This window comes from Centrocercus urophasianus, unplaced genomic scaffold (genome assembly GCF_019232065.1).
Source record: "Centrocercus urophasianus isolate 14NV4802_14NV808 unplaced genomic scaffold, USGS_Curo_1.0 seq_40, whole genome shotgun sequence".
Taxonomy (NCBI): Eukaryota; Metazoa; Chordata; class Aves; order Galliformes; family Phasianidae; genus Centrocercus; species Centrocercus urophasianus.
The window spans coordinates 3,043,591-3,065,675 of NW_024884978.1; the positions used below are offsets into that span (position 1 = coordinate 3,043,591).

At 42.2% G+C, this 22,085-nt stretch overlaps 1 protein-coding gene across 5 annotated transcripts in view; it reads left to right on the top strand.

Moving 5' to 3' along the window:
- Nucleotides 1-26: 26 nt before the first annotated feature.
- The window catches only part of COPRS (coordinator of PRMT5 and differentiation stimulator), a 132,697-nt gene continuing 110,638 nt past the window's right edge, over nt 27-22,085 (top strand). The window contains exons 1-4 of one of the 5 annotated variants that reach the window (XM_042832903.1): nt 27-363; nt 1,603-1,726; nt 2,563-2,802; nt 4,051-5,015. In XM_042832903.1, coding sequence (XP_042688837.1) covers nt 1,606-1,726; nt 2,563-2,802; nt 4,051-4,220 — 531 coding nt within the window. In that variant the 5' untranslated portion in view covers nt 27-363; nt 1,603-1,605 and the 3' untranslated portion in view covers nt 4,221-5,015. Of the gene's footprint in view, nt 364-1,124; nt 1,727-2,562; nt 2,803-4,050; nt 5,016-13,154; nt 13,322-22,085 lie in introns of those variants that run through there. The other 4 variants (XM_042832902.1, XM_042832905.1, XR_006171110.1 and 1 more) reach the window with 4 other exon arrangements.

The following is a 22,085-nucleotide window of genomic DNA, read 5'->3' on the forward strand; positions in this document are numbered from 1 at the left end:
TGTGCACAGCTGGAGATGGCAGAGGCATCTCTGAGCTTTCCTCTAGCCTGTGTGTTGAGATAGAAGTTGCAATGCATCAGCTTTTACACTGGCAAACACTGCAACACATACATACAAAATAAACCATTGTACCCCTGGGGGGAGTTCTTAACATCAAGTTCAGTAAGGAAAAAATGGAACACTAGATAAACAATCTGTAAAATGATGGTATTTATTTGTTTCTTAACCTTGAAGTCATCTATCATCCTCTTTTCAAAAGCCAAACAACTTCTACAGCCACCTTGTCTCCTCCTAAGTAATTCTGAGTGACTGTGCACAGTGCAGGCGAGCAGAGCTCTGTCGCAGATGTTCCTGCTGTGACGGGTAAGCTCCGATCTGTGCTTCAACCTTCTGCTGGATCTCTGCTCACAGAGCACCTGCAGCTCCATCCCACCTGCATGCATGTGCTTTTGCTGTGCTCTGCCTGCCTGCTTCCTTCTGCCGATTGGACAGAACCCCAGGGAGCAGGGGCAGGTGTCGATCCTTTTACAGCTGCGTGAATCCTCCTTACACTCTGATTTATCCGCTTGTTTCTGCTTTTTTTTTCTTCCCCCCTCTCTCCCCTTATCAACGACTGGAAAAGCTTTCCAGTAGCAGTGAAAGATGCTACGTATCACGTATTCAAAGGCAGTTAACAGCGTGGTGTCTGCGCAGATAAGGCACGTAACCGGTTGCTCCACGTGCCAGCCGTACAGCGGGCCGAGCCGCCGCACCGTGGCAGCCGCCGATCCGCCTCCGTCAGCGGGCGCAGCGCAGCGGGGCGCAGCTCTGAGGCGCGAGGGGCCGAGCAGGGCGGGCACGCGCCTGACACGCGGGGACAGAACTGCGCTCGCGGCCGCTGCCTCCACGCTGCCCGGCCGCCGCGGTGGGATCCTGCGGGGCGGGGAGCGGAGTAGGGCCGGCTCGTTTCTACCGTGCGGGAAGAGGAAGAAGAGGAGGAGGAGGAGGAGGAGGAGGAGGAGGAGGAGGGGCCGCCGGCGCGGAGCTGCCCGACGTACGCCGCGTTCTGTCCGCGTTGCGCGTTCCGGCCCCGTGCAGCAGGCGCGTGCCCGGGGCTGCGCGGGCAGCCTGTCGTGCAGAGAAGTTATCTGTGCCTCAGTTGTCTCTGAGGATAACTTCTGTTTTCTTCGCTCTCCCTCTAGGGACCATCAGAGCCGTTGAGGTGTTGGCTCCTGCTGTGTGTCCTCCATCTTTGTCCGGTTCCTTAGGGCTGCTGGCAGCTCTGGTCCCGCTGTTTCTTAGCACAGCACCTCGCACGAGGTGGACAGCCCGTAACCGTTGTTCTTTATACTCACACAGCTGCCACTTATGCCTTCGTTACCTTTGCTGCCTTTTCTGGTTGCTGTACCACACGGGTGCGTTCTAGGTGCTGTTCCCAAAATTTGGTGTGCATGAGCTGCCCCGTGCTGCCAGGTGTGAGAAAGATCCTCCCTAAGGCTGTCTGATTCATTAAGAGAACCAACAGATGGTACCCGAGGGCTCCACAGCACCAACAGCACTGCAGGAGCCCCGCTGGAGGAGTCTGTGAGAGGAGTAACTGAGTTCTCTGAAACTGCTTTGTAGGTGATGGCTGCCACTCTGGAGCACACAGGCTCTGAGGAGGAGCAGCCTCCTAACAAGAAGGAAACTATGACCTGGAAACCCAGAGATGTTAAGCCTAAAATATTAGGGCAAACTAAAGCAGATGGTAAGTAACAGAACTCCTGTTCAGGGAAATGTTCTCAGAAGCTGCAATGGAAATCTTAGTTACTGTGCTAGATAATTTGTACTTAGATATTTGTGTATGCCTATGTACAGGAGTGTAGGGGAGCTGCTCGGTCCTGGCTTATACTGGTGATTGAGCACCTGGTGAAGTCTGGCCCAGGGAGCACAGGCACATTGCTTACACCTGTGCTCCACATGTGACTAGAAGGGCTGGACCCAGGGTGCAGCCCCCCATGGACTCTTAAGGGGGCCAGCCTCGAACAGCAAAGCTTCTTTTGGACCTTGGCTGCTTGCTGCGGGGTTGTGCTGTATGGCCAGAGGGCCCTTTCACCACTTGGGTGAGTTCTGTTCTTGCTGTAAATGGCTGTTGCTCTTCCTGTGAATATGTTGCCTGGAATCATTGAGCACTTGTGGGAAGAAGTTTTGCTTCTTCGTAAGTGGAACAGAGAGTATTTAATCAATGCCACAAAAAGGAAGTCAGAGCTGTGGTTTCTCAACATATGTAAATAAGAGCAGGAAAAACCCCAAGATAAACAAGATACAAATGCAAAGAAGGTCTGCTAGCTCCTGTGCTCTGATTTAAAGAGCAATATTCCAACAAGAGTCCACAAAAAATCCTTACTTGGGCTAATGCTGTGACATAGGGCTGCATCTGATCTCCCCAAGCACCTGAAACCTGAAGCAGCGCATGGAATAGGATCTAATTACATTAGTAGTTACAAACGATGTTAACACACTTAACTGCATTATTCAGTTGCAGGCGTTTAATTGTTCCTGTTTAATTTCTAATTATCTCTTGGCTCTTTCTGTTATTTTTAGAACATTTGCTGAAGAATGCCCTGTGTGTTCTTGATAGTGACTCTGAAGGAAGTGAATTCTCCGATGTCTCTGCACGTGAAGATGCTGTCAGTCTGCATACAAACACTGACGTGGAGGACTTGTGTGGTGAACTCTCTCGTATGTCTGAGGATGCAACTTTCCCTCAGCAGCCAGCTGCTTTGACATATGAGATGGAGGACTGGGATAAAGAGTTGGAGGAGTCTGAACGTAGTCCTTATGGTAAGTACGAATTTATTTGTGATTCATTTGAGTTTTGGTTGGCATGTGGAGGATATAGATGCTCTATAGAACACATATGAAAATTTCCATGTTCTGTTTTGGGGATTTTTTTGTTTGTTTACCTCATGGGTTTGTCATGTACAATTTGGTTGCCAAATACAGGGATTACAGGCATTGTTGTGAAGTTTGTGTAACGCCTGCTTGAGCAATTCTTGAGAAGTGGAATAGTTCACTTCTGCAGTGAAGGTCAATATGCATAGACAGTCCTTCTCACTATTCCAAGGATTGTCCGTATGTATTGAGCTTCACCTCAGAAATTAATACTCTACTAAAATGCATCTATGTTAATCTGGAACAGAAGGGAGATTCGGAAAATGTTCCTTTTCTCCAGGAATTCAGCCATAGTGTCTCTCAAGAGCTGGACTTTCTGAGTGTGAAGCGATGCAAACACTCAGTCTCTGCTCTAAGTATGATTTGTTGGTACTTTTGCTTCGTTATGTGGCAGAATGATTTTTTGGGTTGTTGGTTTGCTTGCTTGTTTGGTTTAATTCCATGAATGGCTGTTTCATTTTTGTTCTCCACTTCCGTAAGCTGGTAACAGGAGGAGCTGCAGCCTTCTTGTGAGATTGTTCTGATTTTAAAGTGAAAATAGAGTAGTGGCTTTTTATGCTGGGTAACTGTAGATAAGGGCTGGAAGTGCATACACTGTGCTTCCAGTGTCTGCTGACTAGAAATATTCTGCTTCTGTGTAAAGAGTTAACCAACTTGGCATAAAAATAGGGTAAATTAACTGGTTTATTACACTGAATTCTAGACTAGTGGAGGTACTGTTGTGAGCTAGCTTTTACAGGACTTCACCTTTGTCCTCATCCAGTAACACAGCCTTTAGGAGACATCTGTGCTCCCTAATTTGGAATGTGGTTATGGAGAGAACAGGAAAAAGTAGGGAAAATAAGCATGATAGCTTCATGAGCCTTCTATGCCCGAGGAGAAGAATTGCATGCATGTATATGCTGGTGTCAGACGTACTGGATTCAAGTACATCACTGCATTTTTCAGATAACTGTTTTGTCTCTGTGTCAGGAACTTTAAATGAAGATTTTGCCAATCTCAGCTGTTTGCTTTGTTGGTAGATCTAAGTGCTGGTAGATCAGACTGAGACTCTTGACTGGAAGATGCTGCGGAACTGCAAGATGATCTGGCATTGGCTTTCTGAATATCTGTTGTGATATTTTCTTTGATCTTTAGATGCTGGTGATCTCTACTGCGGAAGCTTTCAGGAAAATAATCTTTTGGCCTCATACTCATTTCGAGAGGATTCACTGTACAACCCGTGCTGTCACCATGCAGCTTGCCTTGCTTTTCCCCTGCCAGTTAGAATGACTGAGGTTGGCCAGTTTGATGATGCTGATGAATGAGGTCAGAACTAAGTTTGGTTTCTGAGTTGGATTATTCTTCACTGAGTTGCAGGTGCCAGCTGTGAGCTGCTAGCGCACTTGTGGACTGTTTTCTGTTTGTGTTACATAGAACTGTGTTGCTAATTCATTGTTTGGGAGGAAGTATGTAATTCCTAATCTTACCTTGATTGCAAAGTGTTGCCAGTTTTGGCATGTTTGGTACTTGAATGTTTGGACACTCAACCTGTAATTTTCTTTCATTTGTTATGGAATCGGTCTTAAAAACTCTTCCTCCTTCCAACTTCTCTGTTGTACTTCTGTGTTGCAGTTTGCATCTCCATGTTAGTCATGACAAAATTAGATGTGACAGTACAAAATGAGTTCTCCTGGTTTGACGTGTTTCAATACAAAGGAATTTGCAAAACGTCTTCATGTATGTAACACACCTGTAGGCATATATTTGGGATTTTGTTTCCTACAGAGATGCTGGGTGTTTGTCAGCCTCCCAGGAAAGGTTTCTGCACATCAGACCTTGTGCTCTGGTGTATTATCTCCCAGTCTCCAGTAGTCTGATGTTGTGTGAGGATGTTTTAAAGACATGTAATGACAAAGAAAATATGCTTATCTGATCCTCAGTGCATCCTGCAAACTGCAGTGAATTGAGATTCATGGTATTACTGATACTTGTTATTTCTGTGTTGATAAATGAGGAAATGAGAACACAAAATACTTCCATAAACTTTCCAAGAGAATAGCTGGAACTGGAACTGTATTCTTTTTGCCTGTGCTTTGGAATTAAAGGAAATGTTCTCAAATGAAGAATGGAAGTGGATTGTATGACTGACTTCTTACAAAAACAGTCTCTTGTTGCTCATATTTCTTCTCAAGAACGTTTTGATGACTTTTTTTGACACTGCCCCATGCTGAAGCACTGTACCCTTGTTTATTCTCAGGCAAGGACTTAACACAATTGGAAGACTTTGTTTTTAACATATCCGGTGTGTGAGACTAACTTATGTATTAGCATGGGAGGAGGAAATGAGCTGGAGTAACATTTGTTTAATGTTTTCTTTGAGAGCAGAGGAAAACAAGAGCTCAGATGAGTCTGGTTTTTTTTTTCTGTTCCATGGGAGTCCCCAGTTAAATCTGAGTATGAGGTGAAGAACCAAAGTAAAGAGCAGAAGCTGGCTGGTGATTCTGTGGCTGAGGGCCTGTTCTTTTGTTCCAATATGATGGAGTCCTCCAAAAGGTCATATTTCTGCCAAGACTTAATTCAGCATGCCTCCAGAACGCATACGTACACAGAAGCATAGCCTGACAGTTTGTTCTTCCCTTGAGCAGAAAGAAAGCCCTAGCTGTGCTATGGCACTTTTGTGGGCTGCTGTGTGATCAGCTGCTTGTTGAGAGGAGTTCTGCATTAGCTGGAACAAATGCTTGCCTAGGTTTGGATACGTAGTGAGTTTTTCTAACCTGAACAAGAAGAATAAAACTCTGTGGCTGTGACTCATTCAATTCAATACTAATAAATATGAGTCAAGCACAGATTAGTAAGGTAAGTATATACCAGCAAATTGTGAAAGTTCATTTTGTTATCCTTTTTGTCAGTTTCCCAGGTCTCAGCTGCAGATGTTAATGCCACCCTGCAGAGGGCAGCAAAAAATGGTTTATTCTGTTCAGTGCTTTTATCTGGTATGAAGTTTCACCAGCAAGTGTCAGATCCTTAGGCTGGATTTCTAAGCCCCGTTATCCCGTTAATCAGTGAGACTGATTAATGGCCCTAATTAGCTTCTCATTTTCTGTTTTGCTCTGAAGTTACACTTAGTAGATGGAAAATTTCTCCCATGGCTGAGAAAACAACCTCACTTGACTGGCTTTGTATTTACTATGCTTGTGAATCCCATCAGAATTAATCAAGATGAGGCCAACAGAATTCTGTGGAAGCAAAGCCGCCTTCCTCAGAGTTGGCTTAAAGGGGATCACCAAGAAGTTCTTATTAACAGATTCAGTTGGTTTTAATTCCTGTATGATTCTAAAATTTTACCTTTAATTGGAGTCAGCCTCATCCTTCTGGACTGTCATTATTTGAGAAGAAATTAGTTGTCCTGAATGGCTGCCCTGCTAAGCTGTGTTTTAATTGATGTTTGGTTCTCAGAGGTGTTTTTGTATTCTGCTACTTTCAAGGAAGAGTCAGTAAATCAGGGACGCATCGTGCTGGTAGGGAAGAACATATAAATGAAGATTGCAGGTTTGGTTTCAATTGCAGCTCATTATGTCACAGTCTGAAACTGGGCAAGCAGTAATCTGAAATGAATGCACAGCAGTGGGGCCTGTGAATGCTGCAGTGCTAATTCAGAAGTCATTGCTGCTCTCTGGTCTGGTGTCAGTACTGGATTTGTTAGCACAATAATTCCCTTTGCTCTCGATGCTGTGTTTAACAGCACCGTGCATTCTATGTTCTTCTAACCAGCTGCCACTTTCCTGGTTTGAGTCACTTTTTACCTTCTAGTTTGATTAGTTCTTGCTTGTGGATATTAAAATCAAAACATGCAAGATCTGACAGATCTGTTTTTCACAGGGCTTTCTATCACGTTTAAGATTTGTTGTGATTGAGAGCAATTTGAAATTGCTGTTTATTTTCAAGCTTTTTGCAGAGTTATTTGTGGGAGGAATGCAGTTTATTTTTCAGTGCTGGGGCATGTCTCCATGCCTGAATGCTTAATCCAGCTCACTAATAATAAACAACACATTTCTTACTGCTCAGCAGCCTTATCTTCTACAGTGAATTTGAGAAGGTCTTTTGCAGGTGTCCTGATGAAGGTATTCTGCTATGGCTCATTGCTGGTTTTACTCACTAATGTTCTGCCCATACAGCAAATAGTTTTGAGGTAATGCGGATATTGAACAGCATTTGGAAGACAAAATACTTCAACTACTCTTAACAGTATTTGAGTTAGTCACTGCAGACTGCTGCCTGTAAAATAAATGGCTGTGGACGCTCTTTTTAAGAAGCAAAAAGTTGTCAAGGGCAATAATAGCAGAAGCTGAAACCACTTGGTGAATTTTCTTTGTCAAGGCTGATGTGAAAATGATGTTTGAAAGGTAGCTATTGAAGAGTGCTTCAGAGTTCACTGCCAGTAAACAGGAATAGCTTCACGTACTGAAAAGCCTGGATCTGCTGGAAAAACGCCTTGAATGCTGGCCTGTGATTTACCAAATTTACTGTCTGTTAAAATTTACAGTGGAATTTATGTTGCTATGGTTACCAAAGCTTCTCTAGTTCTAGAATGGCAGCGCATCTCATTTCAAAACAGAATCTTTGTTTTTCCTCTCCTTTCACTGTAATCAAATGGAACTCTTTAAAAAATGGTTTTAATTTGCATGACTTGGTAGAACTTGTTGCCATGAGGAATCTGAAAAGCCAGAAATACAGTTGTTGCCAAGACATATGCTTGTATTTTACGGGACTTTTGAATTAAATCTCATTAGATCTAATAGATCTGTACTGTAGGGCAGAGTTGGCCCTTGACTGGGAAGAAACGTGCAACTCACGTGGCCCACCAAGTGTGTGTTAACTTTGAACTGTAACTGCTGCGGGTCTCTTTTGTGTGCGACTAAGCGCATGCATGTCTGTGTTCATCAGCCAGTTGGCCGCTGTGCCCTTGTGCTTGTGTGACTAGCAAATGAAGAAGTTACGAAGGAATGACTGCTGTGGTGTGGAAATGCCATTATTATTTTGTTGGGGCTTGTTTCCTCTGCAGCCACAGGTACTGCCACAGTCATTGCGATGGCCAATTGCTGCAGAACGCTCACAAATCTGTTGGAAAACAAAACTTGTTGTTTTTAATGTGGAGGAGTGGACGTAAGCCCGCTGGTGAGATCCTGTTTGACAGTTCCTGTGCAGCTTTCCTTCTAGAGCTCAACAAACAACTGTATTAGCAAGGTTATAAAAACAGTACCGCATGAAGCAGAGGAAATAAAACCAAAGCATTTTGCTCTGTCATCTGGCTTCCAGGAGCAGTGCCTCTGCCCAGCAAAGGCCAAAGATCGAGTGCTTCTGACACAGTTTGCTTCTGACAGGGATTGTTCCATTTATACTGAGAACAGAAGTTGTACTTAGGTGTTTCCTGATGCGTCCTCTGAGGTTGTTATGCAAAGATGGCTCTTTTACTGGGCCGTACCTGTTCTGATTTTTTTTTTTAAGATGTACATTTGTGTTCGTATAAATAAGAATTGGAGGGGAAAGTGTTTGCTGAATTAAGTTTATATGCTTTACAGCTGCAAAGCTTTCTCCTTCAAGAAAACAACGTCAGGATACATGATAGCTTTCAGTCAGTTGTTGGTGTGCATATCTGGCCAAGCCATGGTGTTCCTGGGAATGCAGTTCCCCACTCCCTTCCTTGCACCCCTGCCTGTCTGGGTTAGGTTGGCCCAGCTGGAAGGGTATGCTGTGATTCCTTTCAGCCAGCTGCAAGCACAGAGGAGAGGGATGTGGGTCCCCAGTGTACTGCTTGTGGCTGGATTCATCACTGATCTGTGCAGGCTCCCATCCTTCTGCTGTAAGAGTTCTTGAAAGCTTCCTTAAGGGAAAATGAAAAACAGCCAGTGAAGTGATGTCAACTGCAAGTTCCGTTACAGGTTGGATGCATACATAAAGCCTATGTCTTCTATAAAACTGTTTATTCTAGATGAAATTTAGAGGTAGGTACTGTACTGACCTTCTGAGGGCTGTGAGGAGCTGAGTGAAAGTTGTTTCTTTTAAGTCCTTCTTTGTAAGAGCCTTTATTCTCTGTGCATGTTCTTGAGGTGGAGAAAAACAGTATAATTCTCTACAGTGAGAAAGGGATTAAAATGTGAAATTTTAATGTCATGTTGGTTTTCATATCCTCTTTTTTATACTAGGTTGATAGGAACTGGTATTTAAATCCTTCAAGCAGTTTTGAAAACAGCTGAAAGTCCTCACAAATTTGCAACAGTCAGGATGGTTCTCGGAAAAATGAAGTGTTTCCAGTATGCACCTTCACACATACATTTTTAGGCCCATCCAGTGCATATTTCTGAAAAAGCTTATTCACCAATACAGTGTTTTTTGAAGTTCAATTTCTTTCCCTTGAATCTGCTGCCTGAAAACATTCTGAGGATTGCAAACATCGTGTGGTTTGGATAAATAAAAGCATCAAATCGCCTGCAGTGCATCTGTGCCCCCTCGCTGTGCAGCCTGGCTGCTTCTGTGCCATCAGCCTGACAATTTCAGTGAGGGTTTCAATGGACTTCGGGGCTTCCCTGGTTTGTGCTCAGGCAGATCCTGGTGCTTCTCTTCCCTTGCAAAGAGAAACTTTATGTTAGCTTCTGGTTTATCTAGAGAAGGACTAATCCTGAACAGTTGTGTCCTCCGAGGAGTTGCAGGTGTTATTCTTTCTGACAGTAGGTGGAGACAAAGACCTGATGAATTTTGTCTCGTCAGAAACAGCCGTGCTGTCCGTCCTTCCGATCTGATGCCATTCAACAGGAGGCAAGAGGAATCTGGGATTAGAGAGCCTGAATGTCTCAACATTTTTTCAGCTCTCACGGACTGAAGCAGCAGTCAAGTATTTAAATGCAGTGCGATATTTTCCAGTTTTGACCTAATTGCAAAGGCTTACAGAATTACTGAGTAAGAGAATAAATGACAGTAATGATTGAGCATGCAGTCACATGACAGTTCCACTGCTTGATAGATTGCTTCCTTTCGTTGGTCTCACTTAAAGTTACAGTTTGTCAGGGTTTCTTCTTTATTTTAACAGCATAAATTAATTTAAAATATCAAAGTCTATGTAATGAACTGAGATAGATCACTAACGGATATAAGCTGTTATATTCCTGAGGGTTGTGGCACTGCTTACTGTAAATCCAGCACAATGCATCTACAGCTGGGACTGCTGCCAGGGCCAAGAGCTTTGGAGAATTAAGTCTAATGTATTCATCTGAAATTTGCCAAACTGGGGAAATAGGATTTTGTGAGGAGCCCAGAGCCAAATGGGGATGAGACAAACTGGCTTTATCTGCCTGCATCTATTCTTTGTCCACCAGGTGATAGTTTATAAAGATGGACTCGAAACGGGTGCTGTGCAAGAGCATCTGCAGTGAGTGCTCCTTTGGAGCATGCTGGTATGGATGACAGCTTTGTCCCCTCCTATTTGTACTCTGTCTACTTACTGAGGCTTTCTTTCTGTTGTTCCTTGAGTCTCAAGGGGAATACGCAGGGTCTGCATCGTATCTTTGCCTGCAACTGTGCTCTGGCGCTCCAGAAAGAACTGGTGAATGCTTGCACTGCACTACACACCACACCACAGAAGTTGGAGGAGAGGTGGTTTTGGTGAGATGTGAATGTGGTCATAGGCAAAGTGGAGTTGGCAGAGTCCTCAGGTGCTCGCTCCTTCTGAGTGACAGAAAAGTCAGAGCATTGCCTGGGAACCAAAGGCTCTTGAACAGGTGAATTTTTCCAAGGTTGCCTAACTGTATTTTGCATAAATCTGGCTTCTGGTCCATTGAGGGAATAAGCTAAATAACGTGTATTATTTCATTCTGTCTGTTGTCTTTGTGCACATATTCAATGCTTGGCCAGTCTGCTGAGAAACTGTACAAAGGTGTAAATCCTGGGCTTTTGAATTCCTATTTGCTGGGAAACAGGCATTAGCAAACGGTGTAGTTTTTCCTGGATATACAACTCTCAGTATGGATGTTTTCTATGTGTAATTAAATGGATAAATATTTCATATAAAAATGTAGAAATGGATCAATATGAATGTCATCCAACGTATTGGTTTTCTGTATATGAATTTCCTTTACGATGCTCTATAAATGCTGTACATAATTTATAAATTGTGTTATTCATACTCCGTGCCAATAGCAAGCAGAGCTGATGAGGAAAAAAGCCATCAAGTTGGTATGCTTGGTTATCTTCTCACTTGTTTAAAAGTGTCTTTTGGAATTTAATGACATGCTATCATTTAGTTTTGTTTTCAAGGATAGCATTTGGATAATAGCTAGTAGACTTAAAAACTGAATCACAAACTTCAAGAGCTATTGGGCTGAATTACATGACTCAATTCAGAGAGGTATGAGGAGCCACTAAACACGAAACTGGGATGGACAAAACTTTTCATTCCAAAATGTAGTCGTGTTTTTGTTGGCTTCCACTTAAAGGATGTGGACTACTGTGAGAAAGGAAGAATGAAGTGTTCAGAGGTGGCTGGAGGCAGACTGATTTGAAAGTCACTGAATTTGTGAGCCAGTAAGTAAGTGGTCAAAATAATGTGAACTTAGAAGGAAGTAAATTTCATTAGTTTGTGTTATTTTGTTCACAGAAAGACAAATCTTGAGAGATGCTAAGGGATTAAATTTTTTTAGTGAAGTATTGCTTTGTAGAAGCAGCTCTAGGTTGCCTTGGGTTTTCTTCTCCGCATGTACACAGGATCCATCTCTTTCTTTTCCAACTCTAGTTTTGCTCAAATTATTTATCCAGGTGCTTTGTAACGTCTGACTGGATGCATGTAACGTTTGCCCAAAAATGTGTTTAGGTAATGAAAGACCTTGCTTGAGGTCTCTGCTATTAAACCTTTGCTGAGGGGCAGGGAGAGGCTGCGAGTTTTTTGGCGAAGTTAATAAAATGTGTGGATTAGTGAAGTGCTGATTAGTGAGGTTCTATTGTATGTAGGCAGAGACATTCCTGCCTTAGCTGAAACCCAGATGGAAAGCTGCCCACCTCAGATGGCAGAAAATGGTTTATGTTGCTGGTTTGCTGTACTATGTTGCTGAGGTTGCAGCAAAGCGAATCTTACTAATGTCTTCAAGTGTAATTAACTCTGTTGTTCGATGTAAATATTTGAATTCTGCTCGTTCAATCTCTACAGGGGCCTGTTTAAAGCAATTTTTGTCCAAGAGCTCAAAGGCCAGTAGGAATGTGTGCGCATTAATAAACTTCTCTTTGTCCTGGATTTGATCCAGAGCTTAGAGGGCAAATGGGAAGATCTTCTCCTATCTGATGTATTTACAGTAGAGCTCAGAGTGCTTGATCAAGGCTTCATTTTGCTGTCATTGTGCCCAGGCTTTAGATTTGATATGAAACAGAGTGTAGGACGTGGACACAACAGGCAAAAGGATCCGAGGCACTGGGAGGCTGAGGGAAAATAATGCATTGTGGTATCCTCTTAATATTACCTTAAAATGGTGGCTCTTTTTAAGGTGTGGAGCATCCAGTGATGCTCTGATGTTTTCTCTCAAGCATCAGCTTAATGCTCAGAAGTAATAGTAGGTTAAAAAAGAATAAATAAAAAACACTTTAGAAATTTTTTTTTAATTGTAGCCATTTGAGGGAGGAAGTAAATAAAATGTTGTTGTTGTTGTTGTTTGTTTCTTTTGAAATACCTGATTTCTGAGAACTGAAATACTACTTTCTGAGGTAATGAAGTATTCTTCTTTTAGAAAATGCCAAATTTCTTCCAAGGCATTTCATGTTACGTTCTTTTAGATTGGGCTACCTGCTATGAATATTTTCATAGTCTCCCATGATCAGATATTCAGGAGTGCTGCTGCTTAAGAAAGTAGAACTGTGGCAAGGTAAGAATGCAGCCATTCAGTAGCAAATTGTCAGCTGTTATGGGCCTAAGCTACAACTCCCACAAGATAATGCTGGCAGCATTTCCAAATGTAAATATCTCTCCTGCCAAAGGGGATTTCTTTTGTTGGCATTTTGAGTTTTTGTCAAGAAAAAAAGTAATCTCTTTTGAACTGTGAAGAGCTGTTCCTGAACAACTCTTCTCAATTCCTGCAGCAGTGAAGACAAGCAGGATTCTGTGCTAGTTGTGCAACTGGGGAAGCAGCTCAGCTCAGATAGGGCTGGGAACTGAGAATCAGATTTTCATTATGTTTCTGACTTGCTGTAGTAATGTTACTGATAATTAATTTTACCGTGTGTTAATTCTTATCTTGCTGTGGAATATGCTATAATAAGGACACTTATCTCACATAGATGTTATGGATTATTTCCTGTTAAAGTACCTTGAGAATCTTGGATCTTAAAGAACTGTTATCATTGATGATATTGTTCAACTTGGTCTTCAGGTCACTGGCGAAGTTGCAGACAGGTAAGCAGCATACTGGACTTGTTTATCTGTAGCTTTGAAACTGCTTTTGTGAAATAACTCTTCATTTTGAAGAGGTGTGTGCCCTGTGTCTGCAATGAAAATAATTACCAAGACCAAAGGGATGCTTTGGTCTTATGGTAACTCAATTGCATGACAACTGCCATAGTTTCTAAGATAAAAGTTAATTTTTTTTCCTGAATTGAATATCCGTGGAAATCAGTCACCTTCAGCCTGGCTGCTGTGATATCTGAATGATGATTGACATGGAGAAGATAGCATCCTTTCTTCTTTGGCCTAGCAGAAGTCAGAGAACCAAGGGCAGAAAACAGGCTGAGCAGAGCTGTCAGGAGCTGCAATAAAGCAACAGTGGAGCTTCACTCCTTCTGGAAATTTACTGCTCAGGTGTTAGTCATTGGTGCATCTTCCTGCCGTCTTTCTGTGGGTGGGGATGGGGCTTTCTTTCTAGCTAGCAAACCTCAGGCAAAGATTTCAGCCGTGCAAAGGGTGCTGTGTGGACAGCAGCAGTGGGGATGCCTCATTCAAAGCATATAAAGGCCTGAAATGGAGGAAGTTGTGGGTTTGGGTTTTTTTACGCTCAGGTTGATGAAGTTCATTCTAAAGAATTACAGTCCAGTAAGTGTTACTCTGTTTTACAGATTGGCAGCTGAGGTATAGAGAAGGGAATAACGTCCTCAGTGATGCATGGAGTGAAGGTGACAGTTCGTTTCCATATCATTCATCCCAGCACAGCGGCGTCCTTCCTCTCTATCACTGAGTAAAACAAACCTTACCTTTGAACCACTTTCCTTTGTTAATAGAGTTAAACGGGGAGAAGAGTGTAAGCATGTTTGTATTAACCATAGCTTATTCCGTTAGGGATAGACTCCTGAGCTGCTCTGTTCTGCATCAGACTCTAGTGCAGAAATAGCCACTTGGCTGGAGGAAACAGGTAGGGATGTGTTCACATAGTTACTGTATCATGCCCATAGGGCTGGCTTTGTGGAAGCAGTCTGAGTGAGTGCACCGGTCTTTCTGGAAAATCCCAGGATCAGGCTGATCTCCTTAACAGTTTGTCACTGCCCTTCTGGTGTGTGCATGATGAAGGAGCAAGGTTACATCTATTCAGTTTGCATATACAGTAGTGGTGGGTTTAAACCTTTGGGCAAGTTGTCAAATAACTGCTGTTGACATAAACCATTGCTGTGTGTCAGCAGCATAGAGAACAGGACAGCTCTCTGTTAGTAGTTCATATTGCTTTAAGAGACATAGAAATTGTTCATCCTGCAAGGGAAGGAGATAGCAGAAGGAAGCTCTCTTTAATAAGTCTTTGGAATTGAGTGTTGACAAAAATGTCTTTCATCTTGTTCCAAGATGTCATTGATACCAAGTACACAGCATGCTCTTGAGTTGCATAACAATGTATCCCAGCTCATTAATGATTTATTTTTTGGAGCTATGCTTCTTCACTCACAACACCTTGGGTATGAGCAGACTTACTGCCAAAGTTTGAGGTCTGATTTATTGAAAATCCACAAACTGAGCCTTGAAACACGCAGCTGGGATGGTGCATGCAAGTCTTGGATTGTCCCGTCAGTCTTTGAGTGTTTCTAGGAGACCTCCTGTCCAAGCACTGAGTTCTTGGTTGCTCTTTACTAATACTTTGGTGATAATCTTCTAACTTTTTCAAGACAGTATGAAGAGAAGGGAAAACGACTAATTTTAGAGATGTTGTGAAGAATAATCACATGAGATTTTTAAGGTTATATTGGCTTCTGGGTAAAGAATAAGGCTCTTTGAAGTAAGAGTTTTACAGGAGTGATTAATGAAGCTTTTTAGAGATGTGTATCCCTGTATTAATGTGAGTTTTCAGTGCATGCTTTTCCTCTACTCTGTGTGACTCCACTTTCTGAATAAGCACTTGCCTTGAGATCCCTCACTGCATTTTATTTTGCATCTACTTATTGTGTAGTCTTCAGTCTTGGTTTACTGGTTTCTCTCTGTGCCATAAGAGCAGGCATGTTGTGAATGAAACAAATGTTCAGTTCTCAAAAATGCATATTGGACTGTGATGAAAAATAGCTTTCTAACCAGAGCCTGAGAACTATGGTTATTTCCACATCACCTGGATTCATGCCTTATTTCAGCAGATGTAGATGAATCATTGGCCACAAACATCTCTCTAATGCAAATAGCTGTCAATGAAGGTGAAATAATTAATGGTCAGAATCTAACAGGAAGATCTTGTCTGTCTGAGTTTAAGATGCCTTTGCATATTTTTGCCTGCTCCTCTTGTGATCCCAATCTGGCACTGTGCTGGTACTAGTCTTAATGTGTCAATGAAATACCAACATAAGCTGTTCCAGTTAGATGTTTGAGACATCTGTTAGCATGCTTGTCATACTCTTCTATTAGAGAACTGTAGGCAGTACCAAGGCACAGGGAAAACAGATAATCTTCCTGAAGTTTGTTTTATGTCTCATGTGAGAACACTCAGACCATAGCAGAGATCAGCTAAAAATACTCCTCATATTAGGGAGATTTTTTTTTTTTTTAAAAAAAGATTTAAAAAAAAAAAAAAAAAAAATCTGTTAACTTCCTGTGTTTTACATCCATTTTCAGCTTTAGGGAAGATAAAAATCACAGATGTGTGTAGGTAATCTGGCTGGGTGTTGCTGTGCGATTGGAAGGGGCAGCTTCCGGCAACACCAGAGTCGTGGAAGGCAGTCATGATCACTTCTTAATGCAGCATAGAGAAGAGGAAATTCCTCTCTACTGGGAGGCTGCATGACCACGGAGTTGACACAGAAGTAAAGAGGTAGAAGTCAGTAATGCTGGAGGAAGGACTCGGCTCGCTGGGGTTACCTGTCACATACTGATCAATTCCCTGTGTCTTCTTGATTCATACTCTGATCTTTCATCTGTTTCTATTTTCACCTGTATAGCAGAGCCAACTATCTGGGCAGGTGATATCCTCACTTTTGTACCTGTGTGAGGCAATTTGGAACTTAATGTTACTTTAATCCATCAACAGCTGTAGCCTTGGACATAGTGGCTCGCTTTCTGTGAATACCTGTGATGAACAGTAGTTAGGTGAGTCTTTTTATGTCGTGCAATCAGGTATTCTTTATTTTCTCAGTGAGATGAAGTACCAATTTCAAGTGACTTGTCAGCTTTGTGGAAATAGTGTTGTAAGTTACTCCTCTATTTGGGCTAAACTTCAGCATCTTCTACCTATTTGAAAATTAATATGTAGTTCAGACTGCGTATTGGTGACCCTCACAGCTTGTGAGCTGCTGTGAAACTCTTCCATAGGAGAGACTGTGATTCAACTTTTTTTAGGTACCACATAGTTTTATAAAATGTTTTGGGTTGGTGCAGCTGTGTAAACGAAGATTTTTGCCTGTGCATCTTAACAGAGTTTCTTTATTTATTGCTAATTCTGGGCCCATACCATAAATATACTGTTGCTTTTAGTGATATGTGGGCTCTGTGGATTTTAGATTGACATATAGGCTTCTCTTCTGGCCCCTGAAGGTCCTGTAGCTTTGTAAACAACTCAATTTCAGTCTGAACTTCTGTGTGAAATGAAAATAAATGAAACCACTTTCCCACCTGGTTTTATTTATGATGTTTCTTGAAATTCCCAAGAGATTGTACAAAACTGGTCAGAAACACACCATCAGGTGGTCCAGTCTTGTCCATTAAACTCCATTTTCTTTTTCCTTTGGGGTTGTGAGGGAAGGGGAAGCTGATGATAGAGAGATTTATTGTGGTTGGCAGAGAGAAAATTTACTTCTCTTCCATGACAGCTCACATTTTCCTCTCTGCTCTTCCAAGTTTGTGTTCAAAGTTCTCCTATTTTGAGCTAATCAAGATTTGGTAGCTAGAGCAAAACTTGCCCATTATGTAAGATTCCAAATGCTTTCAAATTCATTGATCTCAGTGGAACACGAGGGAGCTCAGCCATTGGCACTAGCATTTCAGTTTGTTAATGTTTTCAGGCTTTAAAATGGACTATTAATCTTGGCTCTGGCAAAGAGTCCAAGGACTTCAACAGTGTGCGAAATGTCCCATAAAACGCAGCTTCTAAGAATACAGTTGTTTTTGGTTTGCTTGTTGTTGTAAAGTGCATCAATGCTCATGTTCTGTTTGCTTTGAATCTAAGGATGTCTTGGAATGTATCATTTAGACTGTACTTAAAATTTTTTTTGTTACCATACAGGCACCGTCTGGGCTAACATGACTACCTTGGATCAAAATATAGCTGGATTTTCAGTTGTGTAGGAGTTCAGTGGCTTCACAGAATACTTGATTTAAGTAAATGAAAGTTTGTAGCAAAATCTCCCTCTTCATAGCTTATTTTATAACTGTCTGTTTTCATACTTGTTTAAGTTTGATTGCAAGTTTGAAAACTCTCAGCCCATATTTTTTGGGGGGGAAGTGTCAATAGGTATGAAAATGACTGGGATCCAATGTCCTTCATTTGTTGATATCTAGCAAACTTGAACAATAGAAGTTTGGATCCTGGGCAATACGTGACTCTACTAACAAAGGGGGGGACATGAAATGTGCACAGGAATGTTGTTTTTCAAAGAGGCAGATTGCACTGAAAAATTTCTGAGGATTTCAGTCATATGGTCAGTGTGGGTTGTGCTGTTAGTGCTGCGTACATTCTTAGTTCACACCAAGCAAATTCGGCTGTTTTTGGGATGTGCTGCATTGTAAAATATACAGCTGCTCTGCAGTTACTTACCTTGAGGTTTGTGACAAGGATTAAACCGTGGGTCAAGGTCAAAAGGTCTTGGTCTGTTGCCCATTTAAGTCAGTAGAGAGACTCTTATCAACTTCAGCAGCTCCTGGTTGAGAGCTGAGAATCACGCTCTGAAGGCAGCATCGCAGCTCGCAGCACTGCCTTGGGTTTGCAGTGTGACCTTAAGGAACAGCACTTTCCATTTGCTCTGCTTGGCTTTGGGCGAAGCTGTTAGTCTCTCTGTGCCTCATCAAGAAAAGGAGGCTTAAAAAAATCATTAGTATTTCAAAAGCACTCATTTCACAAGTGAGAGGGGCTGCAGAAGCAGAGCAGTAAATCCTGCTCCATTGGAGCTGTCCAAATATTATTGCTTGTATTGAAGGAAAGCTCTTAAATGAAGGCTGGTGTTCAGAAGCCAGTAGAGCTGGAGAGTCATCACATCATCACAGATCTGCTGGAAACATGGAGCTTGTCAGTTGACTTGCTGGGCTTTCGCAGAAACACAAGATAGGAACGTAAAGACTCTAATGTAACTACTTATGACCCTGGAAGATCAAATCTGTCTCTGTTTTATGGATATTCTCATTCTATTTTTAAATGATGCTTCATTTCATTCAAGGCAGATCTGGAGTACGTAACTCCAAAAAGCAGTTTTTGGACTTAAAAATAGATTTCACTGCCAAGTCACTCTAAAAGTCTGTTTACCCATCGTTCTGTCACATTAAAAATGCAGTTTATCTTCCTGCAGACAGGCTGAAAGGACCACCTACTCCAGGAAAAACATTTCTCTGTAGCTTGCCTATTAGGCTGTTTTGATGAGCTTGTGAAATGCTACTTGAAATCCAGCTTTCCTCTGTTGGAGCGAGCTATTACACTAACCTTCCGTTGGAATGAGGTCTGGAGTTGAGAACAGAGGAGAACAGTAAAGCATTTGCAGCTACAGGTGATATAGCAGCAGATCATGGCTATTAAAGAGGGCCTGAATTCTTAAAAACAACCAAACCAAAGACAAACAACCACAGCTGATTAAGTAAAAAATAAGATAAATAATTGGCCAAAAGGATAAATAAATAAATACCAATGTCTCAAAGATGCTTACATCCATGGGGCAGGCAGCAGAACGGAGTGATGCATTTAGCCAAATGTTTGACCTGTGGTGTGCATATGGAAGCATTTGAGCATGTAAGCTGCCATTTTGCACTGGGACCACTTACACTTGAAATTTCCAGTGACAAATTGAAGAGTGCTTCTTTTTAAGTTGCAGTGCAGTAATGGGAGTTAGGATTTATATGTGCTGCCAAATGCAATAAACTTGTGTTATAGCCTTTTAAAATTGTTATATTGAATGCCGCTTATAAGGAGTCATCTTTCTTTTATTGTTTCATAATTTATTCAGTGTTTTCTTAACTGGCACATCAGCAGAACAGTAAAAGTGCCACTGAGTAAACTTGGTTTAATAGTGACCAAGTTTTGTCTGTGTTACAATAATATCTGTGAGAAGAAACAATTACCTTGTGATTTGCTATCAAAGCAGTAAGAGCATTTTGTTTTCCAGTTCATTTAGAAAGGACATCACTTCCAAGCTTTCTTTTGCTCTCCTTGTGGATCCATTTCCTCTTTGGTGTATTTCAGTGTTTTGCAGTGCAAAAATAATAATAGCTTGGTTCTGAACCAGAGATTCTTAAATTGAGCCTCTGCTGTATGCAGTGTTGATCTTCAGTGATGTATTTTCAGAACAGCTCAGACTGAGAGCTGCCCTAGGTTATGAACAGTAAGAAACCTGCAGGCTCCATGAGGATGGTGGCTTAATGAGAGTAGTTGGCTCCATGTATCTCATTACTCCAGACTTCTGTGAGGAAAAGTATCAATACTTGGAATTCAATGAATTGATTCGTGCCCTTCTGCAGCACGCTGACCATTAACCACTGAGGGGAATCAACAGTTACTGTTAGGTTGGCAGCATCGTGCTCCTAACAAATGGCTCCTTACAGCCCACCTGCTGCTTTCAGTGAATTTCGGAAGCACAGTGAGTGAGGCTCAAACACTGGATTTTCCAGGATGATGGGGGCTCAAAAAAAAGGTTTCAAATTACCAGGCCTCAAGTAGCTATGTAGAGAGGCAGTGTGTAGCACTGGGGCTGAGTTACTGTAAGTCTCTTAACCAGCAATGGAGTCCCTGAACATATCCCCTGCAACACTTCCTCTTGTTCTTTTGTTTGTTTGTTTTCTTCCTTTTTTTCTTTTCCTGTGGGTTTGTTTTCCTGATGTGGTTTTGGAATGCTTCCAGTCCAGATCTTTTGGTGCTATAAATTGATGTAGATCCTTTGTCTTCGGTAGGGTTACACTGATTTACTCCAGCTGAGGATCTGCTCTGCAAGTTCATTCTCACAGTGCTGCAGTTAGCAAGTTCAAGCCCACGTTTTGAGTACTTTGTGCATGCACAAAGACATTAATCATACAGCAATGTGTGCAAGGCATGTGTGAACACTTTTCCACAGGCAGTTCTCAAAATCCCTGCCTCTGTCTCCATTTAATGTTGACCCTGCCTCTTCTCTCAGTTAAGCTGCCTTAAGCCCACTGACTTCAAAACGTTTGCTCTTGGTTAACACCTGTCTGTAAAAGTAGTGTTAAATGATGCTAAACCTTTGTCTCTGTATAAGGCATCCTATCTCTAGGACTCCCAACTTGGGAATTACTGTCACCGTCTTTTAATGTACAAAGGCTGCTCCAGAAGTAATGCTTCCTGTTTTATTATGGTGGTATGGCAGCAGAGGTTGCAACTTCCTACCAGGTTTCCATTACATATTGTTGCTGTGTGAAATCCTCCTCTGTAAATACTCTTCCTGCCTATCTCATTGCCTCCTCAGTCATTTGCTCTTGGAATTTCCTTATCCTGACTGTGAGACCACAGCTGCAATTTGCAGAGGTGAATTTGTCATCTTTTACAGGTCTTTCTTAAGAATGGAGTTGTGCACTTCTTCCTACAGCTGCCTGATGTCTATTCATAGCAAGCTTTGTTTCCTCCAACCAAAGTCATTTGTAACTGTATAAGGGAAATTTGGTGCTGAAGTCACAGAGTTTATAAGATGATGTAAATGTTCTTGTGTCATAATGTCTAATGTGTGAGCAGTTCTACCCTGCCATGGAGACAGCAGGATCAGCTGCGTGCCCAGTCCTGGCACTGCTGATGCACCAAATGGTTTCAGTCAAGAGCCCTGTTTATGGGGTGTGGGGATCAGAATCCTGGCTTTTCCCAGTGTGAAATACTTCACTGTAGCGTGAAGTATCAAGTCAGCCCTGTGGTTTACAGAGTAGTTTCCTCTCTTGAATCTTCCTCCTATTTTCATTTCCGACGTTTTTTCCTCTTTCCCATCTCTGAGGCAGTCACATCCTGCCCATTCTCACCTTCTGTAAAGCGCTTTCTCAGAGCCAGTGCAACGCTCGCTGGGATACTTAGCATCCTGACAGGGATATGTTGCAACACGTCAATATGCAGCAGTGTTCAGGTGCACTGAGCGTGAAGTAATGTGTATTAATCTATCAAAGTGTACTTGTTTCTGATGACAGATATTAATATGATTTATTTTGAGTTCTGATCAGTCGTTTAACCAAGTCACTTTAGCCTGTCTCAACCTGCCTCTGCTTTCCTCGTGATTCGTAGTGCTGCTGACTTCCTTACTTCTCTCCCACCTCTTACAACTTTCTGGGAGGTGCCAGGGGAACTGAGTAAATCTTCTCCCAGGAGGAAAGCTCTGGTTAAAAATAGTGTTAGATGATGTTCTAGGCCAGGTGAGCGGCACCATCCTACTACATGGCTGCTGATGTCCAGAGGGGGAGAAGAGGAAAGGGAGGAGGATTCATCCAAGGGGGTGAAGGATTTTTTTCATCACCCTGCTAAGCTTCCTCCAAAAGAGCCAAGATTGCTGACATGAGCAGAAGCTTGACCTGCTGGCAGCAGTGCCAAGTAATGCTGGCAATGTGTTTTACACAAGGGTGTGCTAGCATCGGCATTTTT